At 36.5% G+C, this 23,072-nt stretch overlaps 2 protein-coding genes across 2 annotated transcripts in view; one reads left to right on the forward strand and one right to left on the reverse strand.

The window, feature by feature from the left end:
• Positions 1-184, reverse strand: part of LOC125652923 (cyclin-dependent kinases regulatory subunit 1-like) — a 15,463-nt gene extending 15,279 nt beyond the window's left edge. Inside the window, exon 1 of the mRNA XM_048882412.2 lies at positions 1-184. This exon is cut by the window's left edge and continues 233 nt beyond it. The gene's annotated coding sequence lies outside the window, so the exon portion shown is untranslated.
• Positions 185-7,813: 7,629 nt separating this feature from the next.
• On the forward strand, positions 7,814-23,072 carry LOC125651969 (organic cation transporter protein-like). Its single transcript, XM_048880824.2, has 10 exons — positions 7,814-7,992; positions 14,176-14,371; positions 14,858-14,961; positions 16,000-16,154; positions 16,238-16,406; positions 16,568-16,789; positions 18,333-18,556; positions 18,784-18,965; positions 19,638-19,795; positions 22,939-23,072. Exons 1-10 carry the CDS (start codon positions 7,850-7,852, stop codon positions 22,997-22,999), a joined length of 1,614 nt encoding a protein of 537 aa, XP_048736781.1. The 5' UTR covers positions 7,814-7,849; the 3' UTR covers positions 23,000-23,072.

The raw sequence follows: 23,072 nt of genomic DNA on the forward strand, positions 1-23,072 counted from the left end.
TAAATGTAAATGCTTTATAAACGAGTCGCCGATAAATGCTGAAAATCAAACTTTTCTAATATAGATGGATGAAAGAATGAAAAAAGAAAACAAGAAAAACAAGAAAAAATGACGCATGTGTAACAATTTTAGAAGAAGAAAAATCAATACACAAAAGGATTGCATAATTATACATTTATAATTTTATTTTTCAGAAATCAAGAGGATCCATTACGTATTGGAGGTGCAGCGTAAGAAGTAAATCATTATGGTGTAAGGCGACTGTTACTCAACGGGGAGAAATCTTCGAACCTGAACCATGTCAGCACGCAGCGGACCCAGGCTTGTCAAAGAAGAGTAAGATACACACAGAAGTACTCAAAGCAGCATCCTATATCCTTACTTCAATCTATCCAAACCACCCCTTCTCATCAGAGCAGCCAACCGACTGCAACGAAAGATGCGACCCTGAGGCGGACCAAGCGACCTCGGTCAACTTTGATATCGACCATGACTACTTGGACGTACGAAGGTGACTTTTTCAGGGGTGTTTTTGCTTACTGATTCAGCCAGACGAATTCTGTTTGCCAGTAGAATCTAACTCAACATCCTTGAAACAGCACACACCAGGGGCGGATCCAGAAATTGCGATTAGGAGTGCGCGCAACTTTTTGAGGCAGGGGGTCTGGAGGCAGGGGGCGAAGCCCCCGAAAGCTCCTGGATTTTACAGATTTTATAGGGCTAGATATATGTATCCTATGCAGTCATTTTTACTATTTTCTGTCATTTTTGATCAGGTGAAATTAATAAAATGACGCAAATTTTAACGGTATTTGGAAAAAATGTAAGTTCTTCCAATAAAAGTAACTCAATAAATAAAAAGATGTTGTCATTTATTTCTCCGATAGTGGCAGAAATTATTGCTTCTTCTATCGTTTACATTCTTCTAAACAGAATACCACGATTTACTTTAAATTTGAAAATTTTAGGGAGAGGGGGGGGGGTCGGATGCATCCCCTTCCCTTAAATCCGCCACTGCACACAATCATGGTACGTTGACGGCTTCTTTAAACTAACCCGCCATTCATTATGAGATTGATGTTCGTTATCTTCACCTTTCATTCGTTCAGCTGTTTTCCATCCATGCATTCCTACAAAAGGAGGATTTCTTGAAACAAGGCCCTCGTCTCTGCGTCCTGATGTCTAGACGTCAACAGCATGTCAGATACATTAATAATCAGATATATATCCATCGGAACTTTGCATTCATCAAGGAAAACAGACGCACATAATTTATAATTAAAGAAGACAGTTCTGCAAAATTTCGTGAAAGCCTAACCCTGGCGTCTTTACCCACATTATCCCACATAATCAAAAGGAAAAGGGGGCGGGCGGGGCATACTCAACATCTCCAATCAGAAACAAATACGATTGTTTAGATATCGATTCCAAACAGATACAATTGTTACATTAAATATCGATAAAATTAAAACGCGCCTCATCTGCTATGTACAAATGAATCAATTCAACGATAGATCACATCATACAGCAGGAGAAATACAAAGTGCAAAAAACTTGAAAAAAAAATGCGGAACTCCGTACGAACAGGGGGGACGGCAGCCTGAGGAGAAGCTGGCTTTACAATTCTCTGATAATGCTTAAGAACAATAAATCAATATATAAGGAATATTTTCCTGAAACCTCAATACTGTAGATGGTAACCAAAAGAAACAAATCCGAAAAACTCACATTCCGAAAACTCACACCTGTAAAAGAAAACAGTGAACCTGGCGTAATGTTTCAATTTTCTAAACCTTCATTGACAGAATGATCCAACGGTAACAATTTAACTTTAAGTAATATGTACTTGATTTCACACAGTTTTATTTTATTAACCTAAATTTTGAAATGGAAAATATCTACTTTTCAGTTTTTACGATGGTGAACAAACAAGTTCAATGCTTCTCGTCGGCTCGGATATTTGTGTGAAGGGGTCATTTTTAAAAGTGGGAGGAAATCGTAATCACGTGTCCGAGTGGGCGACTACATTACCCTCCCACATACATTGTACAACCAGTGTCGATCCGGAGCCTTATATAACATACATGTACATTTCCCTAGTATCAGTCTGTGGGAAGATTATGTCTTTTTATAATCTTTTCCATGATTACACTTAGAAATGTTATACTAGTATGGTGATCTACGTGAGAGGATCTGATTTTAATCAGATTGGTAAATTTCTATCTTATCCTCTTTCATATAATCATCCAAAAATCTAAACCATTTGCTATTCTTACTTTCAAATTGTTCACAATCATGCAATCTTAAAATTGGGTGATCAAGTTCTCAAATAATATTTTCGAAGTTTTTCAAGAGTTTCATTATGTGCATGCACTTTTATATTACACATTATTTAATGATTTTCTGAAGTCTTGGAATTCTCAATCACAAATTGTACTATCTTGCGGTGAATTTTTTCTGGCAGAAAATTAAGTAATTTGAGCTGTTTTTATTATCAGAATTAAATGTGCATAATTGTAAAAAAAAAAAATAAAAAAAAAAAAATAAAAAAAAAAATTAAGCTTTCTCAATGACATTTTGTGCTATATCTCGAACTACTTTTATTAGTTCGAACTAATGCAATGTTAATGTAAATCTTTATGATAGTTCTCTTTCATATGTATAGTTTTTCCAGGGGCGGATCCAGGAATCGCGGTTACGGGGGCGCCACTTTCTGAGGCAGGGGGTTTGGGGACTGCCTTGAGGCCCCCAGTGGGTCCAGGGCGAAGCCCTGGTTGGGGCACAGGAGGCGAAGCCCCCGGAAGCTCCTGGATTTTACAGATTTTATAGGGCTTGAAATATATCTCCTATTTAGTCATTTGTACTATTTTCTATCATTTTAATACGGTGAAAATAATAAAATGATGCAAATGTTAAGGGTTTTCGGGAAAAAATTAAGTTTTCCCAAAAAAAAGTGATTCAAGAAATTAAAAGATTTTGTCATTTATATTTTTCTGGGAGTGGAAGAAATTATTGCTTCTTTTATTATTTAGCACATTTTTCTAAAGAAGATACCACTCTTAAATTTGAAAATTTTAGGGCAGTGTATGCATGTTAGACCAGATTTGTTGTTGTTTATATTTGTTTTCAAATGGAAGCATCCTCCGCGATCACATTCATCACCGGCATTAAATTTCTTAATATCTAATATCAATTTGGATGAACCTCTTTCTTTTGAAACCCAGCAGTGAATATCACCCAAAGAGCGGGGTACTTGTTGATTATAACGACGCTGTAGGAATATTCATGAATATAGGAATTCGAGATATAGCACAAAATGTCATCGAGAAAGCTTAATTTGTTTTTTACAATTATGCACATTTAATTCTGATAATAAAAACATCTCAAATTACTTAATTTTCTGCCTGAAAAAAATCACCGCAAGATAGTGCAAAATGTAATTTAAAAGCTTCAAATACTGTTTACGATTATGCACATTCAATTCTGAGATTAAAAAAACACCTCGAATTCCTGGGAATTCCTCTGCAAGGTTATCCCCGTGTATAATACGTCCACAATTCCATATAAGACGCTGACTAACTACTCAGTGTTAAAAATACTAAAGAACTGATTAATCTTGGAAAATTTTGCAGTATGCAACTAAGCTTACGAAACTCTCATATGGTGTGATAGCATTTGTTTAATCTAAATTGTACATCGTTGTAACAGTGTTATAACTCTCCACAATGTCATTTTGGTTTGTTTGTATAATTGTATTTATGTATATCCAATGAGCCTGTGGCTCACAGAAATAAAGAACCGACTCAGAATCAAACAGGCTATATAATTGAATTTTATGAGATAAAAAATGTGATATATGTATGAAAATGTTTCGAAACAAATACGCATACATAATTGCTAAAAATTCATAAGAGCACACTGTATATTGACATTCAAGTTAATGACCTTGAAAGTTAGTGAGAGAGAGAGAGAGAGAGAGAGAGAGAGAGAGAGAGAGAGAGAGAGAGAGAATATAGCATAATTTCTGTCATTTATCTTTGCTCTTCCATCTCAAGACTACATTCTCAGACAGCAAAAGGCAGAATAGTTTGAAGAAAGGGTACTTTTCAGCTAATGAAAACATTTCGACGAAAATGGACAATTTTTGACAGTCCAACGTTTTAACTGACCGAGATTCAACGTTGAGAACTAAATATTTTATCAATGAGTTTTCTTTTGAATTTATCGCTGATCGGGTGGACACACAATATGTCTGAAAATCCACATCGAACCACAAGCTGCTCTGGGTATCCTTGAAATGCATGATATATTTTACATTTCAAGGGTCTTGACGTTTAGAGTGCCTAACACCGAACTGTAAATCCACATCACAATTTGAAAGTCGACAAGCGGAATCCAGATGTACTGCAATACTGTTAAAAGTGATTGAAAATACTGAGCGTCTTGTAATATAGTGATTTGAAATGGCGAAGATTTTCATCACGATTTACTTATCTGCCGATTTCGATTTCTCAGTACATCATTTCTTTGCTTAATGTCAAAGTTATGTATGACACCAATTGGGTATACAGTGCGAATTAAGGTAAAAGAGTGCAAAGACCAATCTTCAGTCGAAATGTCGAGTCTGATCATATACTTAAATGTTGACTGTTCATTTAAAAGAAAACTCAAACTTAAGTTTGAGATATTTTCGAAAAATTCAAATCTAGGAGTGGAGTCGAAGGAGTAATGTTCCTTCTTTGTCGCCCTCGCACTTTCGCCCCTGTAGGTTTTTTTTTTCAGTATCTTAGCCCTAAAGACGAAGGAGCGAGTAGCTTGACCGCGATTCAAATGGAATGACCAACAACAACTTAAAAAGAAGATAGTTACTCATGCCACCAATACATGTACTTTTTTTTAAATTTATTTTTTACGTAATATTCATGTGAGCAGTCAATGATGTATTTAAGCATAAGCATACAAGCATTCATGAGTTACCATAAATACGAAAATGTATTCCAAGTTCAGATTTTAATTTCGAATTTGAATTGAATTGCCAATATTGTGAAACTTAAAGGGGGTGAAATCGCTACTCATATTTGAATTCATAATTTCCAAATTAGTGATAGAAAATGATTAGCTTGAATTATTCAATTGTAAACTACCGTAAAGTCAAACAGATTACAGTAAAATAAATCATTAGTGTACACGTAACCTACAGAGAGTACTGCAACGTCGAAGGGCCTGCTGTATTCAGAGTCCTGGTAAATTACAGTATATAGCAATTTTTTTAAAAAGTCGTTTATATATAGGAATATATAGATTTCTTTTAATCAAGTAATACTACAGAATCTGTGGATAGTATAAGCGTGGAATAGCAGTGACCTATGACCCCGAGTCAGAGTAATACTACAGAATCTGTGAGTAGTATAAGTGTGGAGTAGCAGTGACCTATGACTATATAATGACAGGTGAATATAATGAACAGTGATCAATCTCATAACTCCTATAAAGGTGAAGGTAACGAACAGTGATCAATCTCATAACTCCTATAAAGGGGAAGGTAATGAACAGTGATCAATCTCATAACTCCTATAAAGGGGAAGGTAACGAACAAAGATCAATCTCATAACTCCTATAAAGGTGAATATAACAAACAGTGATCAATCTCATAACTCCTATAAAGGGGAAGATAACGAACAGTGATCAATCTCATAACTCCTATAAAGGTGAATATAACGAACAGTGATCAATCTCATAACTCCTATAAAGGTGAAGATAACGAACAGTGATCAATCTCATAACTCCTATAAAGGGGAAGGTAATGAACAGTGATCAATCTCATAACTCCTATAAAGGTGAAGATAACGAACAGTGATCAATCTCATAGGTCCTAAAAACGTACAGATAACGAACAGTGATCAATCTCATAACTCCTATAAAGGGGAAGATAACGAACAGTGATCAATCTCATAACTCCTATAAAGGTGAATATAACGAACAGTGATCAATCTCATAACTCCTATAAAGGTGAAGATAACGAACAGTGATCAATCTCATAACTCCTATAAAGGTGAAGATAACGAACAGTGATCAATCTCATAACTTCTATAAGCAATACAAAATAAAGAGTTAGGCAAACATAGACCCTGGATATACCAGAGGTGGGATCAGGTGCTTAGGAGGAGTAAGCATCCCCTGTCGACCGGTCACATCCGCTGTGAGCCCTATATCTTGATCAGGTAAACAGAGTTATCCGTAGTCAAAATCAGTCTGCCAAGAACGGTCTAATAATCGGTATGAAACACGCCAGACAGCATTTGACCCAATGATAGGTTGTGTTGGCAAAATAGATCATTATAAGGACCATAGAATTTGCGAAATACTGACTTTAAACGAGACTGTTGAAACCCCTGTTGGTAGTATAAGCTGTGACGATGACTACCAAATCTATCAGTAGTATAAGTGTAGAATGACAGTGAACTATGACCCCGGGTCAGAGTAATACTACAGAATATGTAGGTACATGCATAGGGGCTAAGCCCGTTTTGGGCCCGAACTCTTTGATACCATAAATATAGATTCATGGTTTCACAGAGTTTGGGCCCAAAAGGGGCATAGCCCCTGTGGATACATGTAGTATAAGTGTAGAACGGCTGCAGCCAGTGAACTATGACCCCGGGTCGGAGTAGGGTGACGTACAGTACACAAGAGATAGAAAGATGTGAGGATTTGGTTTTTTTTTAGAGTTGAGGGCTTCCTTTAAATATACAACATTTACAGTTTGTTCAAATAAAATCCATGCACTCGGATATGTTTAGTGTATCTAGTAGTGCAACAGTGCGATGTATCGTGGTTTTAATGCTGAGTGTCAAGCCCCGTTATCAATATCCCTGTTGTTTTACCGACATCCAGGGCAGCTGTCAGCAATGTTTCAGGGTACATGTGTACTTTGTCGTTAGAATATTCATTCCATTTCACGACCTAAATTAACAATCAAAAATAAATTTCTGTTCTTACTGGAACTTTCTGGCTTGCTGTATTTGGACATTTTCCTAGGGCTATATGAACTTTATAAGAGAATGTGTCTAGTCATGTTTCCCGGCACACCACTTAAGGACAAAGAAAATGAAATTAAATCCTATCATCGACCTTCATAGAATCTGACCTTAATACGGAAAGTGTTTGCATTTTTCTTTGAACCTGATGAGCGGAAATAAAAGAAACTACCGACAGCCTGTCCAGCACTGTGGACTTTTGTTCTAACATTACCGAAGCATACTGGTCTTGAAATAGCATTGTTCCGAAACACCAGATGTCGAGAAAAGTCAATTCATTTAACGAAAATGAACAAAAATATAAAAAAAATAGTGCATTCATACGGGAGATTTAAAAAATCGTATCGAGGGGGGGGGGGGGGGGGGGGGTGGCCTTGCGACAAAGCGTTGCGTCATATTTAGACGAAGCCATCTTTCGTTTTAAGTACTTTTATTAATTTAATGGCTTTATTTACTTAACTGATTTTTACATAGTTAAAAAATAGAGAAAATTTCCAAATATATGATATATAGATCATATATCTTATGACCATAGTTTGAAAGATTTAGAGGCACTCCTTTTGCGCTGTCCCGTTTTTACGCGCCACCGGTCAAATTGACCGGTACGGTAGATAAGGGGTTAAACTAACCAACATATAGTACTCGTAGTAAGATATTTAATTCATATTCTCTACAGTACTGAATGAAATAATTCATGAGAATTAACTGACAATATCCCAGTACCGAACGTTATGCAGTCTAGTGACATTTAAAAGTTTTGCAATAATAATACAGACAGTTGTTCACATAGTGAGAACGAGATCGGGAGGAACATGGAGTACGATACTTTAATCCGGAGGTTTGGAAGTTTTGGGACGTATCAGAAACGGTTATACTGTGTGTTATTTTTGCCGATTATCTTTAATTCGTTTAGTTCGCCTGTGACAAATTTCCTCGTGGGAGAGCAACTACATAGGTAAGATAGACGCATTACATAGGTAAGATAGACTCACTACATAGGTAAGATAGACTCATTACATAGGTAAGATAGACTCATTACATAGGTAAGATAGACTCATTACATAGGTAAGATAGACTCACTGCTGCAAACCAAGTGTGTTTTGCTGTTTTTATTTTTTTTAAAAATAAGTATCGTTTATTTCTTAGAACCCGTATCAAAACATATTTGCAAAAGTATCTGAAAGGAATGGGTCATAACTAAGTTCTCACTTTTGACAATTACACCCTACAACACCGCGTTTGGAGTGAATGTGTGTTGGGGTGTGTGAATGATATGGAACCAGGTATGTGTCCGGGAGGAACCAAGTGTGTGTCCGGGATGTTTTGTTTTTGAATGCTGTTATTCACTACACTGTACTTTGATGATAGAAATTTGAGATTATGAAATTGATCACTGTTCATTCTTCACTTAGTTACGTGTTAGTATATGTCACTGTTGCCCAACAATGTTCCTGTAACGGAATATATGTAAGGCTAATATTTTCACATTGAATGTAAAGTTCATAATGCAAAATATGCAAGTGTATTTAAATAATATTTCAAAAACACTTTTAAAATTTGGTACCGGATTGATCACTGTTCGTTATTTGCACCTCTCATAATGGTCTAAGTTTTCTTTTATTTAAAGAGTTTGTGGTTTACTACAATGGGAATACTCGAGAAAGATCAATACTTTCACTTTCACTACTACTTTGATATCTTTGAACGAGTACGAAATCATGTTGCAGTCTTGTCTCAATGTCTATGAAAACGGACAGAAGGACAGAATGACGAGGGTCACTTTGGGGGTAATTTTTAATTGCAAGGATAATTAAACCCCTTAATCTTCCCATTAATCTTAAACCGGAGACGAACTACAACAGTGACAGGTTTTCTTTGACAACTCTTGAGGAACATACTCATTGACCTGCTATTTAAAGAGTTGCTCTATGTTAAACAATTAAAATGATATTTAAAAGCCGAATCACTTTTGTACAGGGTGTTTCACAAAACGCGAATCATTCCATGTGTGTATTTTGATCGCATTTCAAAACCAGAATGTCATTTAAAATGAAGATTATCTGTATTACTTTGTCATCAAGTGGTGTGGATAGTTCACCGCCCGAATTCATGGATACTTATTACATGTACAACAGCTTGAATCTCCTTCACACAGAGAATGCGCAGTATAATGTGTTATTGGAGAGGACTAGGTTATCTCATTCTAGATCCGTTTTGAAGGTCATACGCGCCATTTCTGACACTTTCTCTAATCTATTTTTTTCATTTTCTCGATATGAAGAATTCTTGCATGATTTCCTAAATAGGTTGAAATATATTGTAGTAATATTAACAATATTGTTTATTGGCCTGGGTAGCTCAATGGTTAGTAAGGTTTCCGAGTATACTGTGTGTGTATGTTTTGTAGGAAATAATAAATATGAAAGATGTAAATACGTTAAATATTAGAAATAAAGTGCACTGAAGTGTTTTTGTTTCGCTTATTTAGAGAACTTTAACGTTAAAATACATGAAACGTTGCAAAATTGTGCCATTACGTTGCAGAATTGTTACGTTAATAAAAATCTGACCAAAACAATGGGTAGTTTGAACGTCAATAACTAAAACATTGAAAAGCCATCGGAAAAAGGATTGCATATTTGAAAAAATTGATATTCGTGGCTTCTGTCTCTGAAAATAATACCAAGTTTTGCTTACAGCCCATTTTTGGCTATTCATGGCTCTGGTTCTTTGGTAATGGGAGGGGAGGGGGGTGCAAGTGGAACGTGTCCGTAGAATTTTATGAAGGTCGTTAAAATTGAATATACAAAATATATACACGAGAAAGGGATGGGTCGTTATCGGACCTTGGGGCTGTGACCCCGCCCTTTACAACACATGGACAAGTCACAGACACAAACATGTGCGAAAATAAAAAACTAAAGGCCCAAGGGCCATATCGCTCACCTGAGTCACCTTGGCTCATATTTAAAGATTTTCCCTATATATTCACATGTAAAACTTTGACCCCCCCCCCCTTATGACCCCATCCTACCCCTAGGGGACATGATTTTAACTAACTGAAATATGTCAGAAAGCTTTCATGTAAATATCAGCTTTTCTGGCTCAGTGGTTCTTGAAAAGAAGATTTTAAAAGATTTTCCTTATATATTTGTATGTAACACTTTGATCCCCTATTGACCCCCCCCCCTTGTGACCCTATCCAACCCCCGGGGGTCATGATTTGAACAAAAATGAATTTGCATTATGACAGGAAGCTTTCATGTAAATTTCAGTTTTTCTGGCTCAGTGGTTCTTGAGAAGAAGATTTTTATATGATCCCACCCTATTTTTGCATTTTTGTGATTATCTCCCCTTTGAAAGGGACATGGCCCTTCATTTGAACAAACTTGAAAGCCCTTCACACAAGGATGCTTTGTGGCAAATTTGGTTGAAACTGGCACAGCGGTTCTTGAGAAGAAGTCGAAAATGTGAAAAGTTTATGGCGCCGCCGCCGCCGCCGACGACGACGACGACAGACAACGGACAAATTTTGATCAGAAAAGCTCACTTGAGCCTTTGGCTCAGGTGAGCTAAAAGTAGTACAAATCACGGATTGGTTTTGCATGGATGATAAAAATTTCCGTGCATCTCCGTGAATTAAAAAACTTAAATATAAATAATAGTGTTGTTCGTCCGATATATTACATGTAATACGCTAAAATGTATGTGTACAAACTTTTTATACCTGAAAAAAAAAAGAACACGAGATTGCACATTTGCATATTACAGTACAATGCAGAGCCATTGACCTATCCGTTAAACACAGTTCCCTTATCGACCAGGCGATTCATCCGTGAGTCTAACCCCTATACGGATTCAACACTTCAACGGACATCACTCTCGGATTTCCTCGCGAATGTCCTCACTCTCGGATTCCTCCTTTCGTCCATGTTATATTTAAATATTTTGATAGCAGTTCAATGTCTTCTACATACCCACACTCTACATCCTCAGGTCGCGAGTTTTTCTCTCGATTTTCCAAGCGGGTTTTCCCCGTAGAACTGTTAGATCTACGGATTTACAAATAAACATAAATCCACATTTACATCCTCTATCATTTTTCCACAAAACAGCAAAATTCACGGATTTGGTTGGCATGGAAATATCGACATACATCCGTTAAGGCATGTTTACGGACAAAATGTGGCAGCAGTTATTTATTAGGAATAAGAGAAGAACATTTTTCTTTGGGGAAAATTTGAACGCTGTATAGTTGCCCATTTCAACCCCATGATAACAAAATATCCCATCTTCGGAGTAAATGCTATTCTGTAACTTGAAATGATCTTCTTTGATTGACAAGTTTTGTTGAATTCGAATATTTTGACGGTTCCTGTCCATTCTCCGTGAAGCAAAATTCTGAGGTTTTTAAAAGAATCTACTATTGATATGTGGCTTCGAAAACAATTTTTTAGGTCACCTGAACAATAAACTCATGTGACCTCTTGCAAATGGGCTGCGTCCGTCGTCGCGCGCCGTGCGTTAACAATTGAACATTTTTAATTTCTTCTTAATAACTACCATTCCAATTCTTTTCAAATTTTTGTATGAAGCATCTTTGGGACAAGGGGGACACAAATTGTAAATTTCAGGATTCCCCCACCCATGGGGTCTTTGGGATGGGGCAAAAACTATCAAAAATTGACACATTTTCAAAAATCTTCTCTACAACCACACATGTGTAAGAAAAACTAAATGTATAGTGATGTGGAGCAGGATTGTATATCTGTACCTCTGTTTACAATATACCAGTATTTAATTGTCATTCCTCTACTCTCTTGACCTATCACTCGTGCGAATTTTTTACTGAACTGCACAGTTTTTAGATGAGGTACTACAGATTTTAAACAGTGAATGGTTTTTTTTATCGTACCAACGCCTGCGATCAAGATCAAAATTTCTAGAGATTTTTGAGATTAATATCCAAATTATATCCATGATTGATAAAACTTGTAACTTACATCTAACCTTGTGATATTTATTTATTTGAAAGACAGAAGGAAGCTATTTTGTAAAAAGGCCACCAGTATATCTGGTGAATGACTGAAATATTTCTTACTACGACCTCGATAGGACGGGGACCATGAACTTCATATTTCTGTTCCCTTATTTTCAGCATGGAGCACTATAGTCTTTGAGAAAAGGAGTATCTTTAAATGTTAATCGAACTCGATCGGGCCTCCAGGTTGCGAAGCGAGCAGCGTAGTCAATTTGCTTATGCGACTGATAGGATCACGTTATCCTAACATAATGAAAATCAATCATTAGGTTCATATAAATACTGTTATCCAATTCAGCAAGAAATATCTAGACAATTAGATATATCGACGACGTTTTATCTATTAATAATAGTTTCATTCATTTGTCAATTCGATATATCCCAGTAAACTCGAAATAAAACATACCGAAGAGTCTTCCAGGCTCCATGACCATAAACTGAGAATAGATTCAAGTCATATGAGAAAATGTATTTACATTTGCCTTGTTAAACTGCAGAAATCCTTTAATGTCATTTTGAATCGAATGAATTTCATTGACTTATAAATATCGGTAACATTGACTTATAAATGATTGATATCAATTTGAAAATTTGACATAAGTATATTTTCAGTTTATGGTCATGGGGCCAGGTCTGCTTGATATTTGAATATTTCACTAATCATAGACGTTAAGGGAAAGTTAACAACTCATCTTCATGACAAAGGGTTGTTTTCAATTTCTCCTATTTATGTCACTCAATTGATTTGATACACAAACGCAAGTTCTACGTGAGATCAATTTTTAAATGGAAACAGGCTACTGAATAATGCATTGATGATACAGGGGTTTCAACATTCTCCTTTAAAGTCAACGCTTCCTAAATTCTATGATCACAATAATGATCTAATTTGCAATACAACCCGTCATTGGGTCAAATGCTGTCTGACTTGTTTCATTCAAATTGTTAGGTCGTTCTGTACAAACAAGTTTTGAATACGGATTACTCCGTTTACCTGACCAAGATGCAGGGCTCACGGCGGGTGTGACCCGTTGTAGACAGGGGATGCTTACTCCTCCCAGGCACATGTTTCCAGGCGTCTGTGTTTGTTTTACTCCCAGTTTTTTATCTGTTATATTAGAAATTGATAACTATTTATTATCTTCATTTTTCATCAATATTCCCTTACTTAGTGGCGGAAAAAATTAACAGCAAAATGATTTTATAGAAACTATTGAAATATAATTCTAGAAACAAAAATAAAATCAACCTAACGAGACATGAGTGCAAAGTCAACACCCCAAGAGGCATATCTGGTAAATGTATTTTACCGGTCGACAGGGGATGCTTACTTCTCCTAGGCACCTGATCCCACATCTGGTGTGTTCAGGGGTCCGTGTTTGTCCAACTATCGATATTGTATTGCTTATAGGAGCTATGAGATGGATCACTATTCGTTATATTCACCTTCATAGGAGATTGATCACTGTTCATTATCTTCACCTTTATAGGAATTATGAGATTGATCACTGTTCGTTATCTTCATCTTTATAGGAGTTCTGAGATTGATCACTGTTGGTTTTCTTCACCTTTATAGGAGTTATGAGATTGATCACTGTTCGTTATCTTCACCTTTATAGGAGTTATGAGATTGATCACTGTTCGTTATCTGTACGTTTTTAGGACCTATGAGATTGATCACTGTTCGTTATCTTCACCTTTATAGGAGTTATGAGATTGATCACTGTTCGTTATCTTCACCTTTATAGGAGTCATGAGATTGATCATTGTTCGTTATCTTCACCTTTATAGGAATTATGAGATTGATCACTGTTCGTTATCGTCACCTTTATAGGAGTTAAGAGATTGATCACTGTTCGTTATCTTCACCTTTATAGGAGTTATGAGATTGATCACTGTTCGTTATCTTCACCTTTATAGGAGTTATGAGATTGATCACTGTTGGTTTTCTTCACCTTTATTGGAGTTATGAGATTGATCACTGTTCGTTATCGTCACCTTTATAGGAGTTATTAGATTGATCACTGTTCGTTATCTTCACCTTTATAGGAGTTATGAGATTGATCACTGTTTGTTAACTTCACCTTTCTTTTGCAGATGCAAAATTCCAGGGTTACACAATGACACATATAGTATACAAAATGAGAATCACCAACTGTTAATAAACTGGACGATTCCGCGAAAATCGAGCGGCAACTACGAAGAATGTACGTTGATCTCGAACGACTCTTTAAAACCATGTACCGAATGGGTGTATGACATCTCCGTATTCACAAGCACAATTAATTCACAGGTAAGCGTGCTGCACACAGTGGTCATTTGTGGGGAAAATGTCACCTGTCAAGGTCGTGGTGGTTTGTGAAAATGTTGGGCATATTTCATACCAGGCAAGACCTCTTTGCCTGAAATATTGGACGGAAACTGACATGGTGAGACAGTTTAAAACAGAAAATGTTTAAAACTCTGTTCATATTCGATCACTATATGACTAGAGTCTTTGACATCATAGACAGTTGCTTCGTTAACAAAAATGGAAAAAGAAAATATTTATATCTAATGCTCAGTCATCCAAAAATTATTGTGTTATTACCTGCAACGTAAAGGTTGGGTAGCTATACACGTATATGTATTTTTGACATTACTTGATACCTTCAATATAATTCACAAATGGATCATTTGCAGATTATGAAATAAAAAATAGAATGCTATGTTCAGAAAGAGAATTGAATGTCTACTTAGATATAATTCTAAAGTTTCTAACAACAAAATTGTGTTTCAGTTCAACCTAGTATGTGACCAGAAGCTGATGCGCTCTCATGCAGTTATGGCGTATTTCATTGGCACGGTGGTCTCCACTGTTCTCTTTGTTCCTCTTGGTGACATGTAAGTAATTACTTGGGGAGTATTAGTTGTCATAGTTCCAGGATGCTGTTACTAATATTCCTAAAAGAGGTTGTTCCTCTTGTTGACTATTTAGTAACTGTGTAGGAATAATTAATCGGCTTTCCCCTTCTCTCGACATGTTAGTAATTGTATTCGGATTATTCATCTGTCTCGTGAATTAGTAACTTAATAGATATAAAAGATTCACAGTCACTGTTCTTTATCTTTAATTTCCACTAAATACCAAGTTTGGATGCAAAGCTAACAATTCATATTCCCAAATTTAAAAAAAAGATGTCATTAAGATATATTTTGGATGCGTTTTTGACAACATGTGATACCTTGTATGTCCAGTAAAAAAAACCCAGTAAAACGTGTGCTATTTTCTATGGTCAATCATCCAAATACATTATTTGTTAAACAGCACCCTGATTCAACGCACACTACTCTGATATAGATATTAAAAGAATAATAGATAGTGAAGTCTACGAACAGTGATAAATCCTATAAAGAACACAAAATTGAGAGTAGGACAAACACGGGCCCTGGACACACCACAAGCAGGATCAGGTGCTTGGGAGGAGTAAGCATCCGCTGGTCACATCTGCCGTGAGCCATCAGTAGTGAAAATGAGTATATAGATAATGGCATAACAATCGATTTACACGTAAGACAGTATTCGACTTAACGAAAGGCTGTATTTGCAAATAAAATCATTATGATATTTCGTAAATTCTATAATCGTTAGTATAATGTTATTTGCAAATACAACCTGTAGTGATATCAAATGCTGTTTGACGTATTTTATACAAATTGGTATGGTTCTTTATACATTAATTTTGACTGCGGATTATTCCGTTTGCCTGATCAGGAGAGAGGGATCACGACGGTGTGACTGGTCAACAAGGGGTGCTTACTTCTTTTAGGCACCTGATCCCACCTTTCGTGTGTCCATGCGTTCGTGTTTGCCCAACTCTTAATTTTGCATTTATGAGATTGATCTTATCTTCACATTTCATCTTGCTGAGTATTTTGTAGAGTTGGTCGGCGATACATGGTCTGTATAAGCACAACCCTGACCTTCATTGCCAACATAGCCATGCCATTCTCAACCAGTGTCTATATGTTTTCTGCTTGTCGATTCTTTGATGGGTTTTGTGGAAACTGCCTCTACATGGCCTCTTTCATCATAGGTAGGTGCTTTCTTGTATATTTTTGATCTTAGAAATATAATTTTACCCCCGTGCTTTGTTTACATTATGCATATTGTTTACAGCAATGGAATTTGTTGGTCCAAAGAAACGACTCCACGCGGGCACCTGTATTCTGTTAGTGTACTGTTTAGGCGAGTTTATCCTTCTTTTACTGGGATACTTCCTCCGGGACTGGAAATGGCTACAGCTCGTTTTGGCTGTACCTATGGCGGTACCACTGTTGTACTGGTGGTAAATACAATTAACTCCACTTTACACAAGCACCAGTAAGCCATTTCTCGTCAATTTCGTGTGGTGCACATTAATTCAACTTTTCATTCAATTACAAATCTTGTACGTGCAGTTGTCAACCATCAACCTTTTTTTCGTCATAAGTTTATAATAATTTTCAGGCCTAAAGTATTGCCAGAGTCCCCTCGCTGGTTAATTTCTAGACGAAGATACAAAGAGGCTTTGGAAATTCTTCGTTATGCCGCTAAGACAAACCACATAGAGTTGAGGGAGGACCTTTCATGTATTAATGCCGGAGAAGACGAGGGAATTTTGAAAATTCTCAAAGGATTTCTGAAATCTCGAAAACTTGTATTACGATCCTTCATAATGTTTTCAAACTGGTAAAAGATGTATCATACATATATTTATGAATAATGACAAATGCTACTAGTAGCTAGGCTTTTATTCTCGATTAACAAAACCACTTTTGCCTAGGAATCAAACCATTTGGTGTAAATCAAAATTATCAAAGCATTTAAAACTTTACCGTTTTAATATTTGTAAACCTCACCTCACATGATATCAGATCAAATTTTACCCCCTGTATGTCGTCGTCTACCTTTCGTCTACCTTACAACGATAGTAAAAGATTGCGATTGTTTCAATAGTCTCATGTAAAGTCAGTGTTCTGCAAATTCTATGGTCGTTATAATGATCCTATCTGCAGATACAACCTATCGTTGACCGGCCCCGGTAGCTCAATGGTAGAGAGTTTGATTCGTGACTAGGAGGTCGTCAGTTCGAACCCCGATCGTACCATGACCGCGTCCAACTATCGACGTAAAAATTAGTAGTGATAGCTAATTCGCCAAATACTTGGTATGGGTCTTTCGGATATGACCTTCAAAACAGAGGTCCTGTGTCGTGGCAGGCATTGACCCGTGAAAGGAACCTCAGTACGTTACTGGGCGATAAGACTAAGGTCTATATTTGTGGTACTTCACCTACAGTTGGTGACCTCTCAATATGGATATACGACTCAAAATTCTCGAAGGGATGTCAAACAAAGTACAAAAAACAACAATCATTAAGTTGAATGCTATCTTATATGTATCGTACATTTTGTTACATTTTGATTTTGACAACAAAACAGTTAAAAGACCAGAGGAAGAGAATTTGCCCCGCAATGGAAGGTCGGGTTCGGAATCTCGGCCGCGACAGACCTAAGTCATTAAAGAGGTAGTGACAGTTCCATCGCCAAACGCTCGGCATCAGTTGTGATTGTCACGGTCTTCGGAGATGGCCTTAACAATGCTCAATATGAGTGGAAAATTCTCGAGAGGGACGTTAAACAATATACAATCAATCAATCGAAAGACCAAAGGTGGTGCGAGGTGCCTAGAAGTTAGCATCCCCTGTTTACTGGTCACATCCGTCGTGAACTTTATATCTTGATCAAGTAAACATAGTAATCCGTAGTCAAATCGTTATGTCAATTGGTATGAAACATGCCATAGGGCATTCACCTAATGACAGGTTTTATTTGCAAATAAAATTATTTTAACAACCATAGACTCTGCGAAATTCTAACTTTTTAAAACAAGATTGTTGAAATTACTTAAAGCCAACTTATTTGTTAGTAGCCTACCTCGTATCAAAAATGGACCAACAATAAGTTAAAATCGTCCTTGCATAAGATATTTTTTACAGATTAATTACGCATTTTAATTAATCTTCAGATGATTCATGTTAAGATTTGATTGGGTCTAATGTAGAAACCCAGAGATGATATGTGGGACTATATTGTAATACGTAAATAGTTGTCCAATTGCAACTCATGGTTGATTGCTGATGTAGTACCATGCTTCAAGTCTTATCTCTATATGAACAAGGCGACTCGGGTGAGTGGTGTGGTCTATGGGCCTATTGTTTGCTTTTTCATAGGTTTGTGATCTCCTTTATTTACTATGGCCTTACTTTGAATATGGGGAAGCTTGCCGGGAACTTGTACATCAATTTTGCTGTTGCTGTTTTGGTGGAAGCCCTTGGATACCTGCTATGTTTTCTGATGAATAAAACAGGGAGAAAACCCATGCATCTGGTCGTCATGTTTGGTAGCGGATTTGGATGTTTGTTGTCTATTCTCCCGGCTTTTTTCTTGGATTCCTGTATGTATTAATTTTGCTCCTACAGGTTCATATTCTGCAATTTCTTAAGAATAAATTTGATAAACATTCAAAAAACGCTCACAGACATATCTTAAACAATTTTATTATTGACATGTAAAGTTTGAAAGATCGGTTTTGGAATATCAAACGAAAAATTTGGAGGTGATGGTAGGTGGGTTGTACCATAAAATGCTAAATGGACACATTGTTTTTTCTCTGTTTTATAGCTTATACATGGCTTTTGGTCGCGTTTGCGATGGTTGGAAAATTTGGGATATCCGCTGCATTTGGAGAGATTTACATTTATACTGGAGAACTATTCCCAACTGTCGTTCGAAGCTTCATTCTGGGGTTTTGTGGAATTGGAGCGAGACTTGGGGCAACGATCTCTCCTTACATATATTATTTTGTTAGTATTTTCAAAGTCATTTCTGTTGATGTGTACTTAAGACACCATTTGCACTGCTTTGTATCCAGTATTTAAAATATAATCACGTGTTTAAAGTTTTGGAAGTACTAGGAATACCATGCGATATCTTTAGCAAGGAACTTTGGGAAATGAAATTCTTCGAACCTATTTATGATACGTATCATATATATTCCATGCTAAATTACACCAGATTTGCATCACACAGTACAAAGTACCCCGCCCACTAAACAGAACTGAATTACACCAGATTTGCATCACACAGTACAAAGTATCCCGCCCACTGAACAGAAAATGAATATTGAAGTAATTCAAACATTACGAGGAATAACATTTTCACTGCGGACTAGATATGAAAATTGTAATTCTTATTCTGCTATAATTAGAAAGTTTTTAGCAGTCCTTGTACACACCTACTGAAGAAAATAATGAATGAAATTTGCTTGAAGTATTTTGGTTCTGCCCATATTTGTGATTATTGTAATGTGAGTTTTAATTTTTTTTACTGTTTCGACCAAAAAAAAAAAAAAAGAAAAAGAAAAAAAAAGAGTACATTTGCACAATAAAATAGTACCTTTTCATACAACCAAGCAATTCGAGAAAAAAAAACCCAAAAAACAAACGATTAATAAGTTATAAAATCTTCCATTTCAGGCTGATGGAAAATTTGGGGAAGCACTTCCCTTGATAATATTTGGAGGATCTACCATTATGGTAGCCTTACTGTCAATACAACTGCCAGAAACAAGAGGACGTAAACTTCTCGAGAATGTAAATGATGCTGACCATGAGGGAGATCTTGAAATTGACGGGTGAGTAGTTCGTGGTCGTTCTCAACGATATAATACAATGTACAATATTTGTTTGATCAGAGCGTTCGTGGAATTTCTCTATAAAGGTGTTATTTGTTAATGAGTATTTCAATACTATACATGATATTGGTCTTTAACCTACTACGAAATGTTTTGATGAACTTAGGACAGTGCCTCTTTGATAGTTGCAATACAAAGGAAATTATATTTGTTCGTAATGGGAAAGTGAAGATAACATTGATTAATTTTATAAACCCCACAAAATTAAGAGGACAAACACTAGTACCTGGACACCGGTGCCTCGGAGGATGACAAACCCGCCGTGACCCCCACATCCCGATGAAACAAACGGAGTAATGCGCAGTCAAAATCACTATGCAAAGAAAAATCCCAACAACTGGGATGAAGAGGTGAAGATAATGAACAGTGAGCAATTTCATAACTCCTATAAGGAATACAAAATAAAGAATTGGGCAAATACAGACCCCTTGATATACTAGAGGTAGGATCAGGTTCCTTGGAAGATTAATCATCCCCTGTTGACCGTTTACACCCGCCGTTAGTCCTCTATCGCGCAAGTAAGCAGAATAATCCGTAGTCAAAATCATTGTGCAAAGAACTTCCTCAATTGGTATGAAACATGTCAGACAGCATTTTACCCAATGACAGGTTGTATGGGTAAATTCGATCGTTACGACTTCCATACAATTTGCGAAATGCTAAATTAAAACGAGACTGTTGAAACCTCTGTAACATCTTTTTATTTGTCAGTAGCCTGGTTCAATTTAAAAAGTGACCATACGCAGAACAGTCTCTTGTGTATCGAATCAGTTGATAGACATAAACACCATAAGCAGCCGAAGCAGGTGATGATGGGATATTGCTACATAAATACAGGACGTTCACAATGGAGAACCTGTTTGTCATGAAGTTGATTTGTTTGCCGTTCACATCTATGTTCAATAAAATATCGTAGTATGAATCAGAGGTGGCGGACTTTTATGGTGTATTTTATTTCGAGTTTACAGGGATATATTGAATTGAGATATAAATGAAAATAATTGTTGTTAATAAATAAAATGTCGAGAAATAGAAAACGTGAAGATAACGAACAAATCACATAACTCTTATAAGAAATACACAATCAAGAGTTGGGCAAACACGGACATCTGGAAAGAGGTGGGATCAGGTGCCTAGGAGGAGTTAAATTCGCTGTTGACAGGTAACACACGCTGTGGGGCCTATATCTTGATCAGGTAAACAGAGTAACCCGTAGTTAAAATCAGCATGAAAAGGACGTCCTATGAAACATGTCAGACAGCATTTGACCCACTGACAGGTTGTATTGGTAATGTAGATCATTATAACAACCATTTGCGAAATGCTTACTTTAAAGGAGACTATATTGAAAAGTCTGTAACACCAATTTGTTTGTCAATACTCTGCCTCGATTTAAAAGTTGAACATATGTAGGAAAAAACCACTTTTGCATATCGAGGCAGTTGAGAGACATAAACACCATGTGCAGGTGATAATGGAATATTTTTACATGGATATGGGAAGTTGACGTGTTTGTAGAACTTTTAAATAAATTCTGCCTCGTAAGAATATAAAACCAGGTCAGCTAATAAAGGAGCACAATTCGTACCCATGGGATTTTCAACAGACTATTATCTTATTGCCAAAGACTACAAAGATATTGTCAACGAGGAACTCCAGCATCTTTTCAATATCAGCTTCAGAGTATTTGTGTGTAGACACAGATCAGTAAATCTAAATTTACTAGTTGTTTGAGTTTTGATTTACACCACTTCTGTTATATTTCGTTGTGCAATACATTTGATTTATTGATTGATATTTTTCAACGTCCCGCTCGAGAATTTTTCGCTCATATAGGCTTATGCTCAGCGTTTACGGCCTTTGAGCAGGGAGGGATATTTATCGTGTCACACCTGCTGTGACACAGGACCTCGGGTTTTGCAATCTCACCCAAAGGAGCACCCCATTTAGTCGTCTCTTATGACAAGTAAGGGTACTGAGGACATGTTCTAAATCGGATCCCCACGGGTCACAATACGTTTAAAGTTTCTCCTTCACTACATTTGATATTTCTATGAGTAGCAAAGATGGGGGCTTGACAGCACATTTACTGGATCCAGCAATGTATTCATGTCTGTAGCGGTTAATGTAAAGCTTAGAAATCCAGTATAGGTATGTTAACTCATATTCATTCGTCCTATTGGTATCAATTGTTGGGAAAATAAAAAAAATGTACTTCGATCGATTTAATTGATTATTTAGATATTCTATTTGTGATTCGTTGTTCATCATTATAATATATTATTAGAAAACATCAAATTAGAGCGTTCGTAAGAGGTAGGACAAAAGGTACTTAAGCAACTCGTATTCTAGTTGCTCAAGGAGGGAATAACTTCAGTGGATGATGAAAAAATGCCCGAGTGGTCCTTTCCTTGTTGAAAGAGTGAGGGCCTTAATAGACTTGACCTCCGGTACAGTGTCCAGGAATAGGGAGCTCATATGAAACGATGGCGCGCATTTTGAGATTTTATTTGATAATGAAGAAAATTATTGCCTAGAACTCCTCTCTGAGACAGAGAGATGGAGGAGAGGGTTCAGTGTTTTAATGAGTTCTTACAATGCAAATTAGAGGGTTCAGTGTTTTAATGAGTTCTTACAATGCAAATTAGAGGGTTCAGTGTTTTAACGAGTTCTTACAATACAAATTAATGTGACGCGAGGCCCAGTGTTTTAATGAGTTCTTACAATACAAATTAATGTGACGCGAGGCCCAGTGTTTTAATGAGTTCTTACAATACAAATTAATGAGGAGCGAGGCCCAGCGTTTTAATGATTTCTTACAATACAAATTAGAGGGTCCAGTGTTTTCATGAGTTCTTACAAATCAATGTGACGCGATATTTGTAATGTAACATGACGTCAAAACCCCAGGATTTTTGACTTACCTGGTAATATAAGTTATATAAATCTTCTCGTCCCATTAGAGAGTCTCTAGTTCATAACTATATACATGTATATCTAATGTCGTTGCTTCATCAGAATAAAAGTTTAGATAAATCCTGTATGTCATTTCGTGCTTAATATATTTTTCATCATTATTGCAGGTGCAAAAAAACGAAAATATCAACAGACACGGATGATGATAGCGAAACATCGCAGCTATAACCTTGAACATCTCTATACCAATTTTTCAACGCCATATTTAATCAGAGATAAGACGAAAATAAATACTGAAAGG

This window comes from Ostrea edulis, chromosome 5 (assembly GCF_947568905.1).
Source record: "Ostrea edulis chromosome 5, xbOstEdul1.1, whole genome shotgun sequence".
Classification (NCBI taxonomy): Eukaryota; Metazoa; Mollusca; class Bivalvia; order Ostreida; family Ostreidae; genus Ostrea; species Ostrea edulis.